The sequence below is a fragment of the Cupressus sempervirens genome, chromosome 4 (assembly GCF_028749045.1).
Source record: "Cupressus sempervirens isolate cs-2001-9-10 chromosome 4, ASM2874904v1, whole genome shotgun sequence".
Taxonomy (NCBI): Eukaryota; Viridiplantae; Streptophyta; class Pinopsida; order Cupressales; family Cupressaceae; genus Cupressus; species Cupressus sempervirens.
Window position 1 is genome coordinate 289,334,648 of NC_143121.1, and position 18,547 is coordinate 289,353,194.

Genomic DNA, 18,547 nt, shown 5'->3' on the forward strand with positions numbered 1-18,547 from the left:
ATGAATAATATAGATTGATTGAATCAATGGTTGAATTGATTGCTGGTCTCTTTGGTTGACTCCCAATTGATGTTTGATGGGTGATTGAGTGATTTCCTCTGATATGATGATTTGATATGTACTGAATGATAACTGAATAAATAAGAATTCATAGAGTGATGAGTGATGATTGGGTGAGTGCTGATTTGATAGATTGGTGAGTGATGATAGATAAGTCCCTTGAATGCTTGGAATGACTTTTCTGTGATACTTAATTGGTGAAAAGGTCACCACGTTTCATGAGAATTGAGTCACCACTTTTCTTTGTTGCCTTTGAGAATAATATATTATTGATCCAAATTGATCTCCCTTGAATCCTTCTCAAATGAAACCTTCTCCACTTTATATCTTCCAATGTGAAGGATTAGTCACACCTCTTCATCATGTATGCCCCTTGGCAAGGATCACTCCTTTTCAGAATAACACCCTTCGAAAGAGTTACAACCCTTTGTCATTCTTCCCCTTTGAGAGAGTCGCAACCTTTCATAATTAGATCCCTTTTAAAGAGTCACAACCCTTCAAAACCTTTTCCTTTAGAAGGAGCCACTTCCTTCTTTTCTTCTCTATTGATTCTTTCTTTATTCACACCTACTCTTTTCTCTTCCATCCTCTCCCTCTTTTATATCTCATGTTTGAGGGAGTCTTAATTTTTCATCTCATGCCTTTTGACCATTCATCTAACATAGCTAAATTTTAGTTGTGTTTAATTTTTATTCATTTATATTTATAATTTAAACTTTATTTTTATTCTTATATATTTTAATTTTATTATTATTGTTTATTATTAGACTCTATTTCAAAAAGGGGACCTTATAAAGAGCATGCATTCATATATGCTCAGATCATAATATGTAAAGTTATTACAGAAAACCGCAGTCATTGACTAGGTACCCAGAAAAATAGAACATGGAAAACCAATCAAGTTCTTGCCCAAAGTCTTATCAGATAACTCAGAATGCTTTTCTAGTGTCCTTAAAAATGTTAAATGCCCTTTTAAAGATGAGAATCGAAAGTCAAGCTGCACTGAGAAATTGTCTTGAGATTGAACAGATAACTTTGGTTATGCAATATTAAAATAATAATATTGTAATGTTTCTAGTGGTCATTTTTAGTGAGTTTAGTTTTATTAGTCAGTTTCTATTTTTGTATTCTGTTAATGATTGTTTCACTTAGAAATATTGTCTTGTATTTCTCTATTTAAGGAGATTGAATCTCCATTGTTTGGTATCAAGCTATCCAATTTTATGATATGATATTAGAGTGGGTCTGGGATCTAGCTTTGTCATGCAAGGCCCAAAGGCATGTCGGTTGCATGTTTTTTTTTGAGTGTTACGATACTTGCGTCTGATGTTTTTGTGTGTAGTGTTTTCTTGCTTTATTGTGTGATGAAGTTTGGCTTATTTTTTGGGTATTTTGCCACATGAAGTTTGGTGTTTTGTCACATGGAGGTTTTTGTGATGGGTTGTTTTGTTTTCCACAACTGCAAACTCTTTTTTGCAATGCAAGGTTTTGTATGATTTTGTCCTCAAAATCATGGTGGTGGATTCTCTGAGTTTTTTCAAAATAACTAAAAGCCATGGTGGTAGGTTTCAAGGTTTTTTTTCCACAAAAAATCAGTGATAGGTTTTCTAACTATTTTCCTGAAAAAAATTAGTGTATGAGTTTTCTATTTTTTAGCCATAACAAAACAGTGAAGGGGTTTCCAATTTGTCTTAAAAAAGTTGGTGGGTTTTAATAATTTTGACCCTTTTAAAGAACTTGTGTTGGGTTTAAATAATTTTGTCCTCAAAAATTATATTGAGGGCTTTCATAATTTTGTCTTTAAATTTTTGAGAGGGTTGTATAATTGTCATCCATAAAAAAATATTGTGGGTTTTGTGTGTTTTTGCCTCAAAAAATGATTTATAAAAGCGTTTTAGTGTTTTTTGATTTTCTTAAAAATGAAGTTGTGTCTTGGATTTCATGTCTTGGGGTTTGATTAAATTTTCCTTAAAAATCATGTTTAGTTTTTTTTATTATGTCCTTGAAAATTGTTTTTGAAAATCATGACTGGTGTTGCTAGTCTCAAGTTGTTTCCCCAAAACCATCATTGGAGTGTTTTGGTAGTTTTTCCTCAAAAAATGTGGTTTCTGCAGCTATTTTGGATCACACCTAGAGTTGCTAGGGTAAAGGTCTGAACAAGGGTTTGTCGATTTTCCCGCAAAATTGTGGTTTTAGTTTCATGTCAGTGTCTTTGGCTACATGGAGTGATACCTTTGTTTTCGAACATCATGTTAGATGATTTGTGGATATCTTGGTCATTTCCAGAAGTTTTGTAGATTCTGGGTCTCAGAAACAAGTTCATGAAGCAGTCTTTTGATGAGAAGGGGGCAGCCTTCTATGCATTTGTGACAAATTGTCCCACAAATTGTCTTCTAATGTTCATCTTGTATTTCTCTATTTAAGGATATTAAATCTTCGCTGTTTTATATCAAACTATCTAGTTTTATAACATGCAAAGCTATTAATGCACTTACAGGCTTTGGTTGCAAGATATAGTGTGACATCAAGCGTTGTATGCTTCAAGTTGTATTTCTGGAGTATTATTAGCAATTGTTAGTAGTAAAAAAATGTTTCCCAGAGACATTATGAAAATCTGTGGGGTATTTTTCATTGCGGGAATTCAGGGTTATTTTCATTGCAGAAATTTTGGGGCCATTTTCTACATTGTAGAGATTTAAGGGTTGTTTTTCACAATTGCGTAACTTATACTATTTTGGTTGAAACATCCCCAAAATTGAAACATGACATCCTTGATTCTAGGAAATCTCATGATTGCATAACTTTAATTTTGGTTGGATTTCTTACAAATTTGAAACAAAATCACTCGAGTATTCTAAAGTTTCAATGACGGAACCCTTGATGGCCTTCACATCGTGACAAACATTTGGCTTTTAGTTTGGGTACCTAGGCGGAAAAGTGGGGGATGAATATGATGACTAGAACATTACCCAAACACAACAAACCCATGAAAACTTTCTTGGATCAGTCATATTGTTATATCCCAATTTTTGACCTAGTTTGAAATATAGTTGTTGAGGTTCGCATGAAGTCGGTTGACAATTTAATTTGATATAATCTGGCGAAATGGTAAGTTGGTCATTATGATTTCAAGTGTAGATGACATGTTAGTTGATCGTTAATTGCGAATTCATGAAATTATGATGAAAGGTTAACTGTTATGATCATTTATGATTATATAATTTATAATTTAACTACGGAGAAAATTCTTGTAGGGAGCATGTCGAAGGGGTGGAAGCATTGTCAGAAAAGAATTAGGTAGGGCGTCACCATCACTGGGTAGATAGATGGAGGACCTAGCGACTTGGAACATAATACATCTGTGGAATCGCATGAGTTATTTTAATAAATAGTTTAAATTATAATAATTGAGTTGTTTAATAAATATTTTAATTAAAATAACTAAAATGTATCTTAAAGGATTTTAAATTATCTTTTGTCATAGTATTATAATAATTGTTTATAAATGTTCATTTAAATATAACAATGATTTGGTAGCATTATCATTTAATAATAATGATCGTATTATAATAATTTTATTATTATAATCTTCCAATTCTTCTTTCCAATGTCTTAATTGCTTTTATTCTTTTCTCTTTTCGATTTATCATTTGGGAATTCGAATGGTTTTACATCTTTTATGTTTTGGAAGCCAAGAAGTCATGGGTAGTTCTTTGTATTGGAAGCCGTGGGGTTGGACTTTTGGATTATTTATTTTAGACTCCCGTAATCATTCCAATTAGGCAAACATTTCTTTTATTCCTTTCTCTTTTCATAAGTCGATTTAATAATTTTGGTTATCTTGGATTCGAATAGTTTATTAACCCATTTTGGTAACTGTCGGTAACCAAAGAGACACTGATCTTCCTTGTAGCTGTAGCCGTGGAGGGAAAAGGATATATATATATATATATATATATATATTTTCATCGTGGGCTTTGAGAAGAAGGCGTTTGAATCAAGTGATAACGTTTCAACTGCAGAATAGTGTGTCAAGTAAGAGGCGTCCAGTAATTCTTCCTTTTTCTTTTATATACCTTGCTTAAGATGAGACAGCGGTGAACCCTTTTCTATGTTTTCCATATAATCTTATAACATGCCGTCTCTATTATGTCCCAGATTATTCAAAACTCCTTTTAAGTTTGTCTTGCAACCACGTAGACTGTAATAACACAAATACCTTAGTTGATTATGATTTCTTTTGTCTAAACTAATATTTTCAATTCGGTCTTTTTCCAAATGTATCTATTATTACAGCTTGTTGATTTCTATTGTATTGATTTATGCATATAAAGCTTGCCGTTTTTCCTTAGACATAGCTTCAGCATAGCGGTATTTATGAAAACTGTAAGCTATATAATTATATGTTTGTTTGTAGAAGAATTATTGGTATCTTTTGAATAATTTATTAGTGCTGTGGCAGAGAATATATTGTGAGTATTCAAGATGGATTGTGAGTGCATTAAGTTGTTCTTTTCTAGTTTGCAAGCTGGATATATTATGAGTTCATCTGCTGAATCTGTGTGTTGTATATAAACTCTTTGATCATATACGATTGTTGTGTATTGAGATTTTGTTTTCAAGGATATAGATTTTGAAAATTGATTGAAGATATAAGCGTAGAAGACGAGTTAGAATGTTGCCGAATTTAGAATGACCAGTCGTGTTTTCTTCTAATGCAACTGTTGAATCAAGTGTTCAATGTGTCTCTTTTTCATTAATATAATTGCAGATTGAATCAGGGTGGTCAGTAAAAGATTTCTAGTTCTTGGAAACTGCCTTAAATCATAGATATTTCTTTATTCATAAGGATGTATCAAACATGTATAAAAGATATGGAAATGCAATGAATACTGTGAATAACTAATTCAGTTCAGAATTCATTCATATCCTGCAAGAATGAAATGAAACAAGCACCTGGGAATCATTGGCTTGGAGGCCTGAAGAGGGTGAGGAGGTGTGAGGAAAGATTCATCAATATTATGAACCAGCATTACCAGTTATGACATTTTAGTATATATCATTTAATATGAATTAATAATAGCTCATGCATATTTCTGTTATGGTGATCTCCTGTTGCCAAGTCGTATGGCGTGTTATATATCATGATGCTTGGTGGATGGAATGATGTTCCCTATCAATTTCGGGTAAGGAGGGCTTTTCTCGTTAGAGATCGTGTGGGGATATATATTGTGGTCCGAGGTTGGGTGGTTAAACCCTTGACAATGTTTCACCTCTCTCAAGATGTCGGATATGCGTTTGACAGAGATAAGCCATACATTCAATTGTTTATCGGAAACAGGTATTATCATTTTTGTTTATGAGAAGGTAAGATTAAATTGAAGTATTTCATTGTTATCATCATTTTACTTTCATATAAATGAATATTGAATATAAGTATTTATCTTATCTTGAGAAACTGTCATAGATAAGCAATCGAAAGGAAAGGAAATCCGAAGCCCTAATTGATTGTGTGACAGTTGGAACCTTAATTGATATAGTGGTATTGGAGGCCCTAACTGAATTCGTGGTATCAAAAGCCCTAGTTGAATTCATGGTCGCAGAAGCCCTAAATTGAATCCGTTGTCACGGAAGCCCTAAATTGAATCCGTTGTCGCGGAAGCCCTAGATAAAATCTGTCGTTGCAGAAGCCCTAGGTGGTAAAGTGATATGTGATGCCCTAATTTAAATTATAGTGGTATTTAGTTGTAATCATCAAATGATTTTTGAGATAGTAGTTTTTAGATGATAGTCGACTTGTGAAATTGTTATAGTGTATTTGTGGACTAATCCGAGTGGTTGCAGAGGCATCCTTTGTTGATTTTCAGTCTCAGTTTTTCCAAGGTATGTGATTTTCAATTTTAGAAGTAATTTCATTTAACGGTATTTCAAGTATTTAGTTAAGTAATTTTGTTTAACTGATTTTAACGGTAAAATCTTCTTCACATGAACATGAATGATCTAACTGCCTCTCTATGAAACAAATAAGTAACTGTATTCCTTGAGTAAGTTGAATGATGAATTAGACCCGGGAAATCTGGATGTTACACATATATGATGGGAAACGAGAAAAGGGTATGAAATTTTCCAAGACCTAACTAGTTCTACACATTTTGTTTTAAATGAAGTGTTTAATCTAGCGTTCGGGTCATATTGAAGGCTCTCCCTAGTAAGGACAGTCAGAAATATGCTAATTGTACTTCCTTGTGTCGTATATCGAAGCTTTGTGCTCTGGAATTTTGGATCATAGTTGACCAAGACCATGATTATCCATTGATATAATCATATAACATAGGTAGATTCAAGCTTTCAAAATACTCTTGCACTATTATAATTGTTGGTGCAGTATGTGGTGGAGTGGTCATTAAGACTTGTGTGGGTAGAATTGTTATGTTGGTTGCACAAGTGACTAGAAGGTGATTTTGCATTACAACAGGTCATAGAAGGTGGTTGGCATTACTGATTCGGTAGTATTGCTGTTGATAGTGTTGGAGCGGTCACTAGGAATAATTGGTTTACTCTTTTGAATATATTCTTCTTGATGATTGACACGTCTTTGAAACTTTCCTTACGGAGATGCTTGTGTTGGTGGTCGAGTGACTGTTAGCCTACTTGCACAACTTAATAACATACAAGGGTTGTGAGATATTCTTTTCGTATGATTTTGGTGAAGCTGATTAGCATAATGTAACAAGATATCCTTTTTAAAACTTGCATAGTCAAATGCCAATTAGAGTTTCCTGATTATAATTACCAACTTATGATTGCTATTAAATGAAAATTTTATTATTTTGAGCAATTAAAAATCGACATATTTATGTCCAATATTTGTTCTTCTAGAGTTGTTTGTAATATCCTCATCATAGAATAGATTATTAATCAAATCTTTGTTAGTGGGCCAATTGATGTAAAATATCTCGAACCCATTTTAGTTTTGTTTCTATAGGTAAGTGTAGCTATTGGCTATCTTTGCACACCCTCGAAAAGTTTTCTCCACAGGTATTTAAGCACGGCTTGTAGGTAGTCGTAGGTATGTGATTTTGATTATACTTCTTGTATTGCGAATTCCTGTTGGGATTCTCTTTTGTTCACCATCTCAAAAGTTGAAGATCTTCCCTATTTGGCTTGTTTCCGATTTTGGTGGGATTCAACTCTCATCCTATTTCGTTGCCTGTGATACTTTGCTCGGATTTGGCAAATCGGAGCACCTTCATTTTTGTGAATTGGGTAAGTCATTGTGTTTAATTCGATCAATTATTTGTTGTGTATCTTGTTAATTCAATTTCTTTGTTATCTGCATTTTAACTCTCTTTGTTTCACCACCCTTACCCCTACTTCATTGCCTTCAACTCCGTCCATCAGCCATACGACCTAGGCATTCCCCTTCAGGCACACCGTACAGCCAGGAGTCCCACCCTACGTATGACCTTCCTTGAACTCAATGTACAACCAACTCACCAAGCTACCGTACGGCCCACTTAGTCTCCCACCATACGGCCCACTGTTTCACCGTACAACCATACAACCCCACGACATTGACCTCCCTCTCCGTACACCAATCCATCCATACTGTATGGACTTGTTATTATACCATACGACCTCCCCTCACTACATTGTAGTCACCGTATAGCCATTAGGTACTAGCATACAGTCATCATTGATTGACTTCTCTGGTAAAAGGGTGATAGTCTCCCGGTAGGGTTGTGACATAAAGGCAACGAAACATTACATTGTTGACTTGCATGAAGGCTGCAACAATTTAACATTGGATAAGATAAGATAAGATAAATTATTGATGTCCAACAAGAGCGGTGTTTGAGAATAAGGAAACAAACATAGCAAGAAGCAAAGAAAGAGAAACAAGTTGTTGAATTACATGAAGGCTGCAACAATTTAACATTGGATAAGATCAGATAAATTATTAATGTCCAACAAGAGACCACAAATGGGCCTAAGGGACTAAAGATACAAACAGAGGCCAGAAGGGTAGGACCACCAAATGGTTTTTGAGAATAAGGAAACAAATAGAGCAAGAAGCAAACAAAGAGAAACAACACTACACAAGAGAGACTATGAGATTGTGCAACAACTAGTAGTTCGTAGTCGTCAAAAAGTAGCCCAAAATTGAAGGATAACTATCCGTGTGTGGAGAAGTCCGAACCCGTCGTCAGAGAGAGGGGGACCGCTGTTGCAGATGGTGTATGTGCATATGATCTTTGCACAGTCTCACTGATCTAGTGTCGCAAACAGAGGCCAGAAGGTAGCAAGACCACCAAATGTTGTCTAAGAATAAGGAACCAAAGAAAGTAAGAAGCAAACAAAGAGAAACAACACTACACAACAGAGACTATGAGACCGTGCAACAACTAGTGGTTTGTAGTCATCAAAAAATAGCCCAGAATTGAAGGATAACTAACCATGTGGAGAAGTCCAAACCTGTCGTCTGAGAGAGGGGGACCGTTGTTGCTGAAGGTGTATGTACATATGATCTTTGCGCGGCCTCACCGATTTGGTGTGGGCCCTCCAGTACGCTTGATTCATCTGGGAGAGGTAATTGGAGTGAAGGAGGAAGTGGTAAGTTGGTGAAGTGACACAAACTCTGAGGGGGATAGCTCCTGAAGTGTAAGAACCCGAAGACAAAAGGCCTCCTGGAGATAGAGTGCAAGGCATCACTAATCATCATACCCGAAGAAGGAGAGGGACCTGCACTCTTTGAATAAGCAATGAAACCAATGAATCTCGTATTAAATCGGGCAAAAGACTAGAAAATGAATCTGAGTCTCGGCCACTCACAACACTGACAAATCCGCTCATCTTTGTTTTGTTTGGATACAAAGCTAGTGAGAGTCAACTCTTAAAGAACCTAATTGGATACGTAAGGCATGAGGCCTCCGTCGGGAAGAGTAGTAAGGTTGAACAATGATGCCATCTTGAATGTCAATAAAGCATGTAAAAGACCATACGAGGGCGTCCGCCGACTGGTCGACCCAAGTCACGTGATCAAACCTCCTATAGATGTCCATCCTTGTAATCTCATTCAGCTTCTCCTGCGGGGGGAGGAGATGAGCGAGAGGATCTAGGGAGTACTAAAAGGGAGGAATGTGGTCAATATCCATACCCAGGAGTTGAGGAGACTAGAGACTTGAGACTACTAGCATCTAGGACGACGAGTGGGGTCAAAGGCTGTAATTGAAGATGAGGAATAGTAGGCCAAATAAGAATAATGATATCTTCCATCAACAACGTCTGCAAAGCCCTTGAGTCTGTGAAGTAACCAAACCGAATCAAAGATTGTGTAAAATCTAAAGGGATGAGCACCGTACTCGGCCAAGATAATACTGGTTGGAGTGATCGAATGACAGCGGATGAAGCGACAAAGAAGAGTCTACACCGTCTCCACCGAAGCCTAATCAATGGCCAATAAGGAGGGCCCCCAAATGATAGAGCCATGCAAGATAGTAGGTTTGATCAGGGGGTCTAAGATAGTCATCTTAGATGCGATATCCCGAAAATGGTATTTGAAGCACTGTCTCTTAAGGAAAGTAAGTGAACCAAGCCCCTTGTTGACCAACGATGTCATGGCTGGTCTTAGACTGAAATGTGACTAAGAGAACCTAATGCGCAAATAGGTGCTGAAGTCATCTCGATCTCGGTCCCTCTGAAGAAGTGGAGATGAGAGGTTTTCAAGGAGTTGAAAACCATAACCAGGGTCTTGCCCAAGTTAACCACCAACTATCGAGAATCACAAAAGGAGGCCAGACCATTTGAAAGATGTTGTAACCCATCAACGGAGGAGGAAAATAGTACCCCATTGTTAGCAAAGAGAAGGATGGATATCAAGACTTATTGAAGATAACAGTTGTCCTCGAGAAGCAAAAATCTCCTTGGATAAGTCTGAAGCTCATCAATGTAGATACCAAACAATGTAGGACAAAGAGGGAAGCCCTGCTTGACTCTAATAGAACTAATGAAATTGGAGAATCTTGGAGGAGTCCTGAGACGACCAACAACCCTCTTGTAAAGTCTCATAATAGCCACAAGTAGAACCTCGGAAACCCCAATATCTTTGAGCCGTTGAAATAATGTCAAACAGAGGATAGAATTGAAGGCTTTGCAAAAGTCCACAAAGTAGTAGTAGACTTTTGTTGAGCGGTGCCTAGCCTCAGTAATGGCCCTAAGGGTGACAATATGGTTTGTAGTCTGAAAATCTGCCATGAAGTCAGCTTGGTCTTTGGCACTCTAACCAAATCTATCTAGTTGTCTCATGAGAAAATGTGAAGAACTATGGCATAGAGTTTGGCAAAGGTATGTTTGATCATAATGGTCCTGTAGTTGCCCGGATCAGAGGCCGACCCTGGCTTGTGGATCGGGTGAATAATATGGTGAGGCCAAGATGATAGAAAACCAATACACACCCCTTTGTTGAATAGAGATGTAAAGACCCTTACTATAAAGGCCACTGAAACCCTCAAACTGGACTCAGGAATTTTGTCAAACAGTTGGCATGTAACCAAATAAGGCTGCAATATTACTAATTGTTGTACAACAAAACCTCAATATATGATGCCAATAATGTATGAACAACAATTCCAGATTATAACACTACCAATCTAAGAGATAGATGACAATATGAAACTCAAATATGAAGTCTAATGCAATTCTGATTTTATGACAACAAATAGAACTGATTACAATGAGAGACTGTCACAACTATGCACTTCTAACACATCAAGCTCTTGACAATGCAATGTTATGACATGAACAATAACCCAGTTCAGATTTGGAATGCAAATGACGAAACTTTTACAACAGTTATTAATGACTGGAAATAACTATTTATGCAATGACAATGCTGACTGTTCTAATCCAGAACATGCAATATTTTGGCAATCAAAACTTTAGTTTGTGGACCTGGAATAGCTCCAATTTTGCCGGATATGAATGCTGAATTAATGCCACACGAAGACCTCACAATCTGCCCCAAACCAACTCACAAAATTGCTGCTGCTGCCTAACTGACAGGGCCGTACAGGTACGGCCTGGTACAGCTGCTAGATAAAAATATTGCAGCGTTTTTTGTCACTCCAAAAGCAATAAATCTGGGCGCCTAGGGTTGCTTAATAACCCCCTAAAATATGAAATTCATCCGTCAAGCCAATTAAGAGTTATGAGCAAAAACGTGGGTCCAAACCCTGGACTGACAGTCTGAAAATAATGCACAACTGTGTCTACAAACCCTGTTAATCAATCCACAAATGCTAGGGCACAACTGAAACCCTTATTCCAACCAAAGTAAACCCTTATAACTGAATCTCAATGAAGTCCAAATGAGATGGCTGAATTACCAACTCCTCAAATGCAACAATTCAGGTGATATTTCACACCCTCAAAGTCGCCAATCCAAGGGAGTGATCCGTTCCCAAAGATCAAATAATTTGCAGACCCAAGAGACTACAAATTTGCTCCACAATGGAAGAAGTAGAAGAAATCTCAAATCCAAGCATGTCCAAAATGAGAGGCCCAGCCCTCTATTTATTTACTTTTTTAAGAAGTTGCTAGAACTTCTAGAAACATCCTTTATAAAATCTCATTATAATGCACTTTTTCTAGAACTTGTAGAAGCATCCTTTATAAAATCTCATTATAATGCACTTTTTATAATAAAGTAATTTTATAAAATAAAAAGTGCAACTCAACTTAAAATTATAACATGTAGGCCCCAATAACACATAATAATAAAATATAACCTCTTAACACTTCTTCAAGAGCAAGATATGACCATCTGATCTGCAAAATTGACTCTCTCTCCACACCATTTGCCTACGAGAGTCTGGAATAGGCAAAATCCATGATCAATGTCATGTCGAACTAAAGAGGGGACATTACAAGAGAAGCAAGTGACGAATCAAGAACAAACATTCCCATCTTGAAGAGCTCCGCCTAGAACCTTTCCTCATAACTAGCCTTGCTAAAAATTAGGGCTCTAACGGCCTCAGAAATGGTGGAAATGGAAATGAGTTGGCAATGGGGAGGGAATGTAGAGGGAAGGTTGACCAAGAATGTCGTAAGGAGTGACGATGTGAGAGACAAGGGAGCTGAAATCCAGGTTAGTAGGGAAAGCGAGGAGGTGGGGCAAGAGCATGCATCGAAAGTACTTTGGGGAGAACTGAAGGAAGGGCTGAGACACCTGCCCTACTCAAGGTCGAAGAGACACTCCTAGCGAAAGAAGCTAGTGTAGGAGAGCTTGACACGGGGAAAAGAGAGATACTGATCGGTGAAGGTGGGGCAAACAAGGTAGTGAAAGGATTTGCAGTCGTCATCAAACTAATGCTTCTAGGGATAAGAGCTAGGGTGGGAGGGATGAGCAGCGAGAGGGGTCGAAAAGTGTGGGAAAGGGGATGGTGGCCTCCTAGGTCGTTGTGGAGATGAGGTTGAACATGGTGGAAGCACATGAAAAGAGCGTCTGAGGTGTGTGATGAAGAGGTCATGGTTGGTGTTCGCAAAAAAAGGGTGGTGTGGGTAGATGAGGGTAGTGTAGAGGGGTAAGGGAGAGGGCAGACAGGGGTGGGAGGGGGGTTGAGGAGAGGGGCACAAAAGGTGAGACCGATGAAGGAATGGTTAGCAAACAGAAGGTAGGAAATAAAGAAGCGACTATGAAGGGGATGAAGGAGGTGTAGGCAAGGGTGTAGTCCACAACACTAGCACTACCGCAATGGGGCCAACAATTAAAGAAACCAGAATTGGGAAGTCAAGGGAGCCTGTTAAGAACCACGAGAGCAGAAGACTCACAAAGAAGATGGAGGTGCTTGCCATATCTAGTCAGGGAGGCATTGATGTAATAAGAGGAATGCTGAAAACCAATTGCATCATTGTTAGACTCAAAGGTACATAAGGAGTTAGTCCGTCGATCATGAAAAGGAGTCGTGAGCTTTGGTACGGGCGTTGAAGTCCCTAAAATGACCAGGCTGCCAAAAGAAGAGAATCTGTTAATCAATCTAGTCGGTGAGGTCATCAAAAGGGTCACAATTAGAACTATGAACCGCATACAGAGAAGTAGCTGATGAGAAATAACATACCACAGTGAAAAGATCTCTTTCGAATCTGCCCCTGATATGGACCCACATGAATCTGGCAAGGTTGTTAAAATGCATGATACTCGTCATGCTGATGAGGTGATTGCAGATGAGGCAGGTGATGCCACCTGAACTTGTGACACCATCGAAATAGCTCACCTCATCTCGATGAGCAGAAAGCTACTGATACCTTGGAATCTCGTCAAGGGGAGAGGTCGGGCTCTCATGAGTCTTAGAAACAAGAATTACATCTGTTGTTAATGACATCCATAAAAAGATTAGGCAATGACCAAAGAGTGCCATTACTGTTCCAATAGTGAACAATCAAGGAGTCATTGGACCTCCCTACCTCGTCCACACTAAGTGAGTGTCATTTGGTCTAGGGAACCAATCAGGATTCCCAACTTGGTGGAGGACAATCTCTGATGACCTTAAGGCTTAGTTGCCGATTCGTGACACGAATCCGATTCGGGCACGTGAATCGGATCCGTGGATTCGGGATTTTTTTTTTTTCCCAATTATGATTCGTGGAGGATTCGTGCATATATATATATATATATATATATGCATTATATATACTAAAAAAAAGAGAAATATACATAATTCTAAAACTAAATCATTTCATAGTATGAATCTAGTATACTTGATCAATGACATTGATAATTAATCTATTTTCACGATTATAAAGAAAATCAACACATTCACATTGAATTACTGAAAGTGAAAGCTTGTAACATTCAAAATATAGATCATTAAACTTAAAGTTTATAACATGATTTACTCATAAAAGAGTCAAGAGTCAACACTAAAGTTTTTTATTTAATCATCAAATGGATTTTCAAGAAAATCCGCATCAGAGGGGTACTGGTGAGCTGCAAGTGCTGCATCTGTATTAGTAGAGGAACCCAAACCACTAGTAGTAGAGGGGATTGTCATATCTCGGATGGTCATATCTAAATCAGGAGTCTCGGGTGCTACATCCCAAAGCTTTTCGAGCCCCTTCTTGTACTTAGGATCCTTCCGTGACAACAAGCGCAAATTGTTGTGAATGAACACAAGGTCTTCTGATTTTTTTGGAGCCAACCGGTTGCGTTTGATTGAGTGGATAAAGGAGTAAGTACTCCAATTCCGCTCAGCGGCAGAAGAGCTGGCAACCTAAAGAGAAATTAAAAATTATCAATACAACAATCAAGATAAATAAATTAAATAATAAATTCAAGGAATTGAGAATGTTAACCTTAAGCTTAATTTTACAAACTTACTTGGGATAGGACCTTTATGGCAAGAGGTTGGAGGTACGTGAAGGCTTGCCCATGAAGGTACCACCATTTGATGGCACCCATCCTGCTTTGGTCTGCTATGGCAATAGGGTCGAAATCCTCACCTGAGTTGAAAGCAGCAAATTCACTCCTCACAATTGCCCCAATCTCTGGATCTTGGAATATCTTAGCTAGTGCCCTCTTATACCCATCTGCAACCTCTGCATCTCTAAATGGTGGCACTCTACCTGGAAGGCGAAGTACATCTGCACTATAGTACCTGGGGATAACAAAAGACAATTGAACACTATCAAATATCAATAGCACAAACATTGGATAAAATAAGCACAAACATTTGATAAGAACTACAGTACCTCGGGGATAGAGCATATGCAAGGAGGTGCAAAGGTGTGGTCATCTTGTTCCATCGATGATGAACAATTTTTTCCACCTTCTTGTAAAGGGTGTCCTCAGGATCATTCTCCCTCCTCTGTATGACCTAAGATATGAAATATGAATAATAATTATAATTAGTGAATATGTCAATTTAAACTTTAGAATCTAGATATCTCTCAAATAAAAAATTGTTGTAAAAGAGCGTAAAACTTACCATTTTAATTTTTTCCAGCATACTATCCATGGAATCATAAATATCCCCAAGGCATGGCTCATCACTATTTGCGAAGCGAAGCATTGCCATTATTGGATCGGTGATTTCCAACACATAACTCACAAGACCCCACCAATCCTCATCTAGTATCATTCTTCTCACATTTAAAGCCCTTGCTGTATTGGAATTCTTCCAAATGCCCCATTGGGGGCTAATGACCATATGCTTCAATGCTTCTTTTACCTTCACAAGTCGTCTCAAGACGATTGTGTGAGAGGCAAAGCGGGTTTCAGCAACCTAAGAACATGTTAAACTCAAGTTAGTAAAACATTTAAAAATTAAAACATGTTAATGTAAACAACAACAAAAATTAATAATTGTGGAATCCAATAATATTCAATTATATATTAAATATAAAAATTTACCTTCAATAACTCCAAGTCCGAGAAACTCCTAAAAATTGCTTGTGACGTGGTGATTTTTCACAAACATTTGAATCTCTTCAGCTTCCTCATATATCATTTTCACCCAATCTATTTCGGTGCCAATTGCTTTCATCACTAAATTGAGAGAGTGGACGGTGCATGGTGTCCAAAAGATATGATCATATCTAGACTTTACAATTATCCCTGCAGCCCTGCAAACTTTTGCATTGTCCGTGACCACTTGAACAACATTATCAGGACCCATTGACTCTATGGCATCAATGAGAATGCGTGAAATAAATTCTGCATCTTTCACTTGCCCTTCACAATCAACTGCCTTCAAGAACATTGCCCCCTTAGGGCATACAGCAATAACATTGATCAATGGACGGTTTCTACAATCTTTCCAACCATCCGAAATAATAGACACACCCGATTGAACCCAAAAATCTCTTATTGGTTGAAGTTGAGCCTCTACATTTTTCCTCTCATCATGTAATATGGTAGTGCGCAACTTCTCATAACCAGGCGGTTTGTAACCATGGGGTGCATCATTTATTGCTTCCACCATCTCCCTAAAATAAGGTGATCTAGCAAAATTAAATGAAACACCATTTGCAATTAAACAACGTCCAATTTTGTGATCAGCAATGTCTCTCTTTTCAATTTGGAATGCCCTATCTAGTGGGCCTCTCTTGCGGGTGAGTGGAGATGGGTCTTCATCTTCATCATTTGTAGTTGGCATAGGCAAAAAAGGATGTGTTCTTGTGTTTGTTTGATCAAATGATGGTGTTGGTATATTTGTTTTTTGGGAAGCACCACGTTTTGCTTTTGCAACTGCTCTATCAACATCATCTTGCTCTTTTGCTAATGTTGCTATTTGTGCAGCTGGTAATCCCTTCTTATCACTACCTTGACACATGTGAATTCCTTCACCCGCAGGGCCCAAAAAATGTAGTTTCACTCGGGAATAGGAGCTTCTATGTTGTATGTTGCAAAAATTACATTTCCATATGTATGCCCCACCCCCAGGACATTGTGCAACTCTTGTTGTGTGTCTCCATAAAGGAGACCCCTTATCAATTTTGAAGCTTGGTGATGCAGCCCCACCCCCACCCACTGAGCCTTGACTACTCATTGTTCTATTCTTGCAATCTAGAAAAAGTGAAAGAAAACCATACTTCACACTTGCACAAGAACTTGAAAATTTGGAAAACTAAAAATAAATCAATAATCTATAAAAGAATTCAAGAATATGGTTGAAATGCATACCTTAAACACTTCTTGCAAGGTATTTGAAGCTCCACAACCGATCTCCTTCGAATCCAAGCACTTCACTTCAAACTAGCAAATATGAGAGAGCAAAATGAGAGAGCAAAATAGAGAGCAAATGAACTTGCATTGTGATTTAGAGGGTCGTTTTTAGGGTTTAGGGCCTTTAGGGCAAAAAAAAAACATTAAAAAATGATAATGGGCCCACGTTTTTGCATTCTCCTCCTTCATTGCCGCGGATTCACGCGGATCCGCGCGTGGATCCTCGAGGATCCGGGCAGGATTTGTAATCCTGCCTGTGGATCCGCAAGGATCCGCGGGCCACGGATCCTTACGGATCCACAGGCAGGATTACGAATCCTGCCCGGATCCTCACGGATCCATACGTGGATCCGGATCCGAATCGGACCCGAGCCCGGATCCGGCCTTTTCCAGGCGAATCCGGTAATTAAGCCTTAAGGTTGTAGATAACTGCCCATTTACCCTCAAGGCAGGTTGCAACAACTGAAGTTCGACTATGGTTAAGCTTAGGAACTTGTGACTTGGTGAGATCCTCATCGAGATAGATTTTAGATGGTAGAGGGAAGAGTTTTCTATGAGCCCTTAGAACTCATAGCTTGTCTGATGCGTTAAGAACCTGATAAAAAGTGTGGTCATACCCTATCCATGCCCTATCAATGAGAATCTCAGATAACTCTAGTTGGTTATGAAGGAAAGAAAATGCTTTATCAAGAGCACCAACTGTAGAAGATGGGAGTCCACGAACTTTCAAAGTAAGTTCTTTAGCTCCATGTGACCATTCGTTCAAAAGCTTGGACTAAACGAACTTCTCAGCTCTAGCCAAAGGAAGTTGCTACTGCAAATGCTTCTCGTTATTGCAGAACTTCACTCATGATTTTAATTGTCTCTATGTTGCTGTTTAGCACATTATGGCATCTAAGGAGTTCATCTTGCATCTCCTTTATGTCCTTAATCTTTGTAGCATGAAAAGAGCTCTCATCAAGGTGCTGTTTGATGCTAGGTGCCTCAACATTAATGGCAAAAACTTGGAGTTGAAGAGTTGTGTATTTTTGTGTGAGAGAGAGGATTCTATAATGTCCCTTATTGCGATCTTACGTAATTTGCTTTATAATTCCAGATTTAGGATCCTCTGAATGGCAATCCCTCTATATCCATTCATCTCCAATCTATTTTCGTTTATATATGTGTGGAGATGGAGAAAAATGCCTATTGCTTTAAAGATCACGATTGATAGTTTTAGCCTCTTATTTATGTTAGTTTTATAACAATTTAATAATCGTTTATGATAGGAGATTAATAATCAGTGACTGTAATAGTGTTAATTTTCATGTGGTATCAGAGCAGTGTTGAGGGTAGAAGAGTTTTGCTCTAGGAAAGAAATTAAGGGTTTATATAACCTAGTGTGATCTCTTCACAATTATTATTGCTTTAATCCCTTGAGATGGCTTCAGCTGGTTTGAGAGATTAGGACAGAGTGGATGGTGCCTCAAATTTTGGCGTTTGGAAGGCCAAACTTTCTTTATTGTTGGAAGAGAATGGTATCAAAGATTATGCTACCACTGGTATAGCTATACCTATAGATGCTACACAACTTGCAACATATAAGAAGGACGATGCCAAGGTGAGGAGGATTATCCTTGATGGTGTCAAGGATCATATTGTTCCACATATCTCGGAGGTAGATACAACGAAGAAGATGTGGGATGCCATTATGAATCTATACCAAAATGCTACCACCAAGAGGAAGATGATTCTCAGAGAGAAGCTAAAGAATACTCGGATGAACCA

The 18,547-nt window shown here is 38.0% G+C and overlaps 2 protein-coding genes across 5 annotated transcripts in view; one reads left to right on the forward strand and one right to left on the reverse strand.

The window, feature by feature from the left end:
• The window catches only part of LOC149561136 (metal ion-binding protein), a 195,121-nt gene that overhangs the window by 65,847 nt on the left and 110,727 nt on the right, over positions 1-18,547 (forward strand). The gene's annotated exons all lie outside the window — the stretch shown is intronic.
• On the reverse strand, positions 13,884-15,264 carry LOC149561137 (uncharacterized). Its single transcript, XM_089824983.1, has 4 exons — positions 15,042-15,264; positions 14,806-14,930; positions 14,435-14,711; positions 13,884-14,327 (listed from the first exon to the last, which is right to left on the reverse strand). Exons 1-4 carry the CDS (start codon positions 15,261-15,263, stop codon positions 13,992-13,994), a joined length of 960 nt encoding a protein of 319 aa, XP_089681109.1. The 5' UTR covers position 15,264; the 3' UTR covers positions 13,884-13,991.

Coding starts and splice junctions, on each gene's coding strand:
- LOC149561137 (XM_089824983.1), bottom strand. CDS start 15,263: ATGGTCATTAGCCCCCAATGGGGCATTTGGAAGAATTCCAATACAGCA. Junction 14,931..15,041: donor TGCTGGAAAAAATTAAAATG/GTAAGTTTTACG, acceptor TTCATATCTTAG/GTCATACAGAGGAGGGAGAA. Junction 14,328..14,434: donor CCATAAAGGTCCTATCCCAA/GTAAGTTTGTAA, acceptor ATTTCTCTTTAG/GTTGCCAGCTCTTCTGCCGC.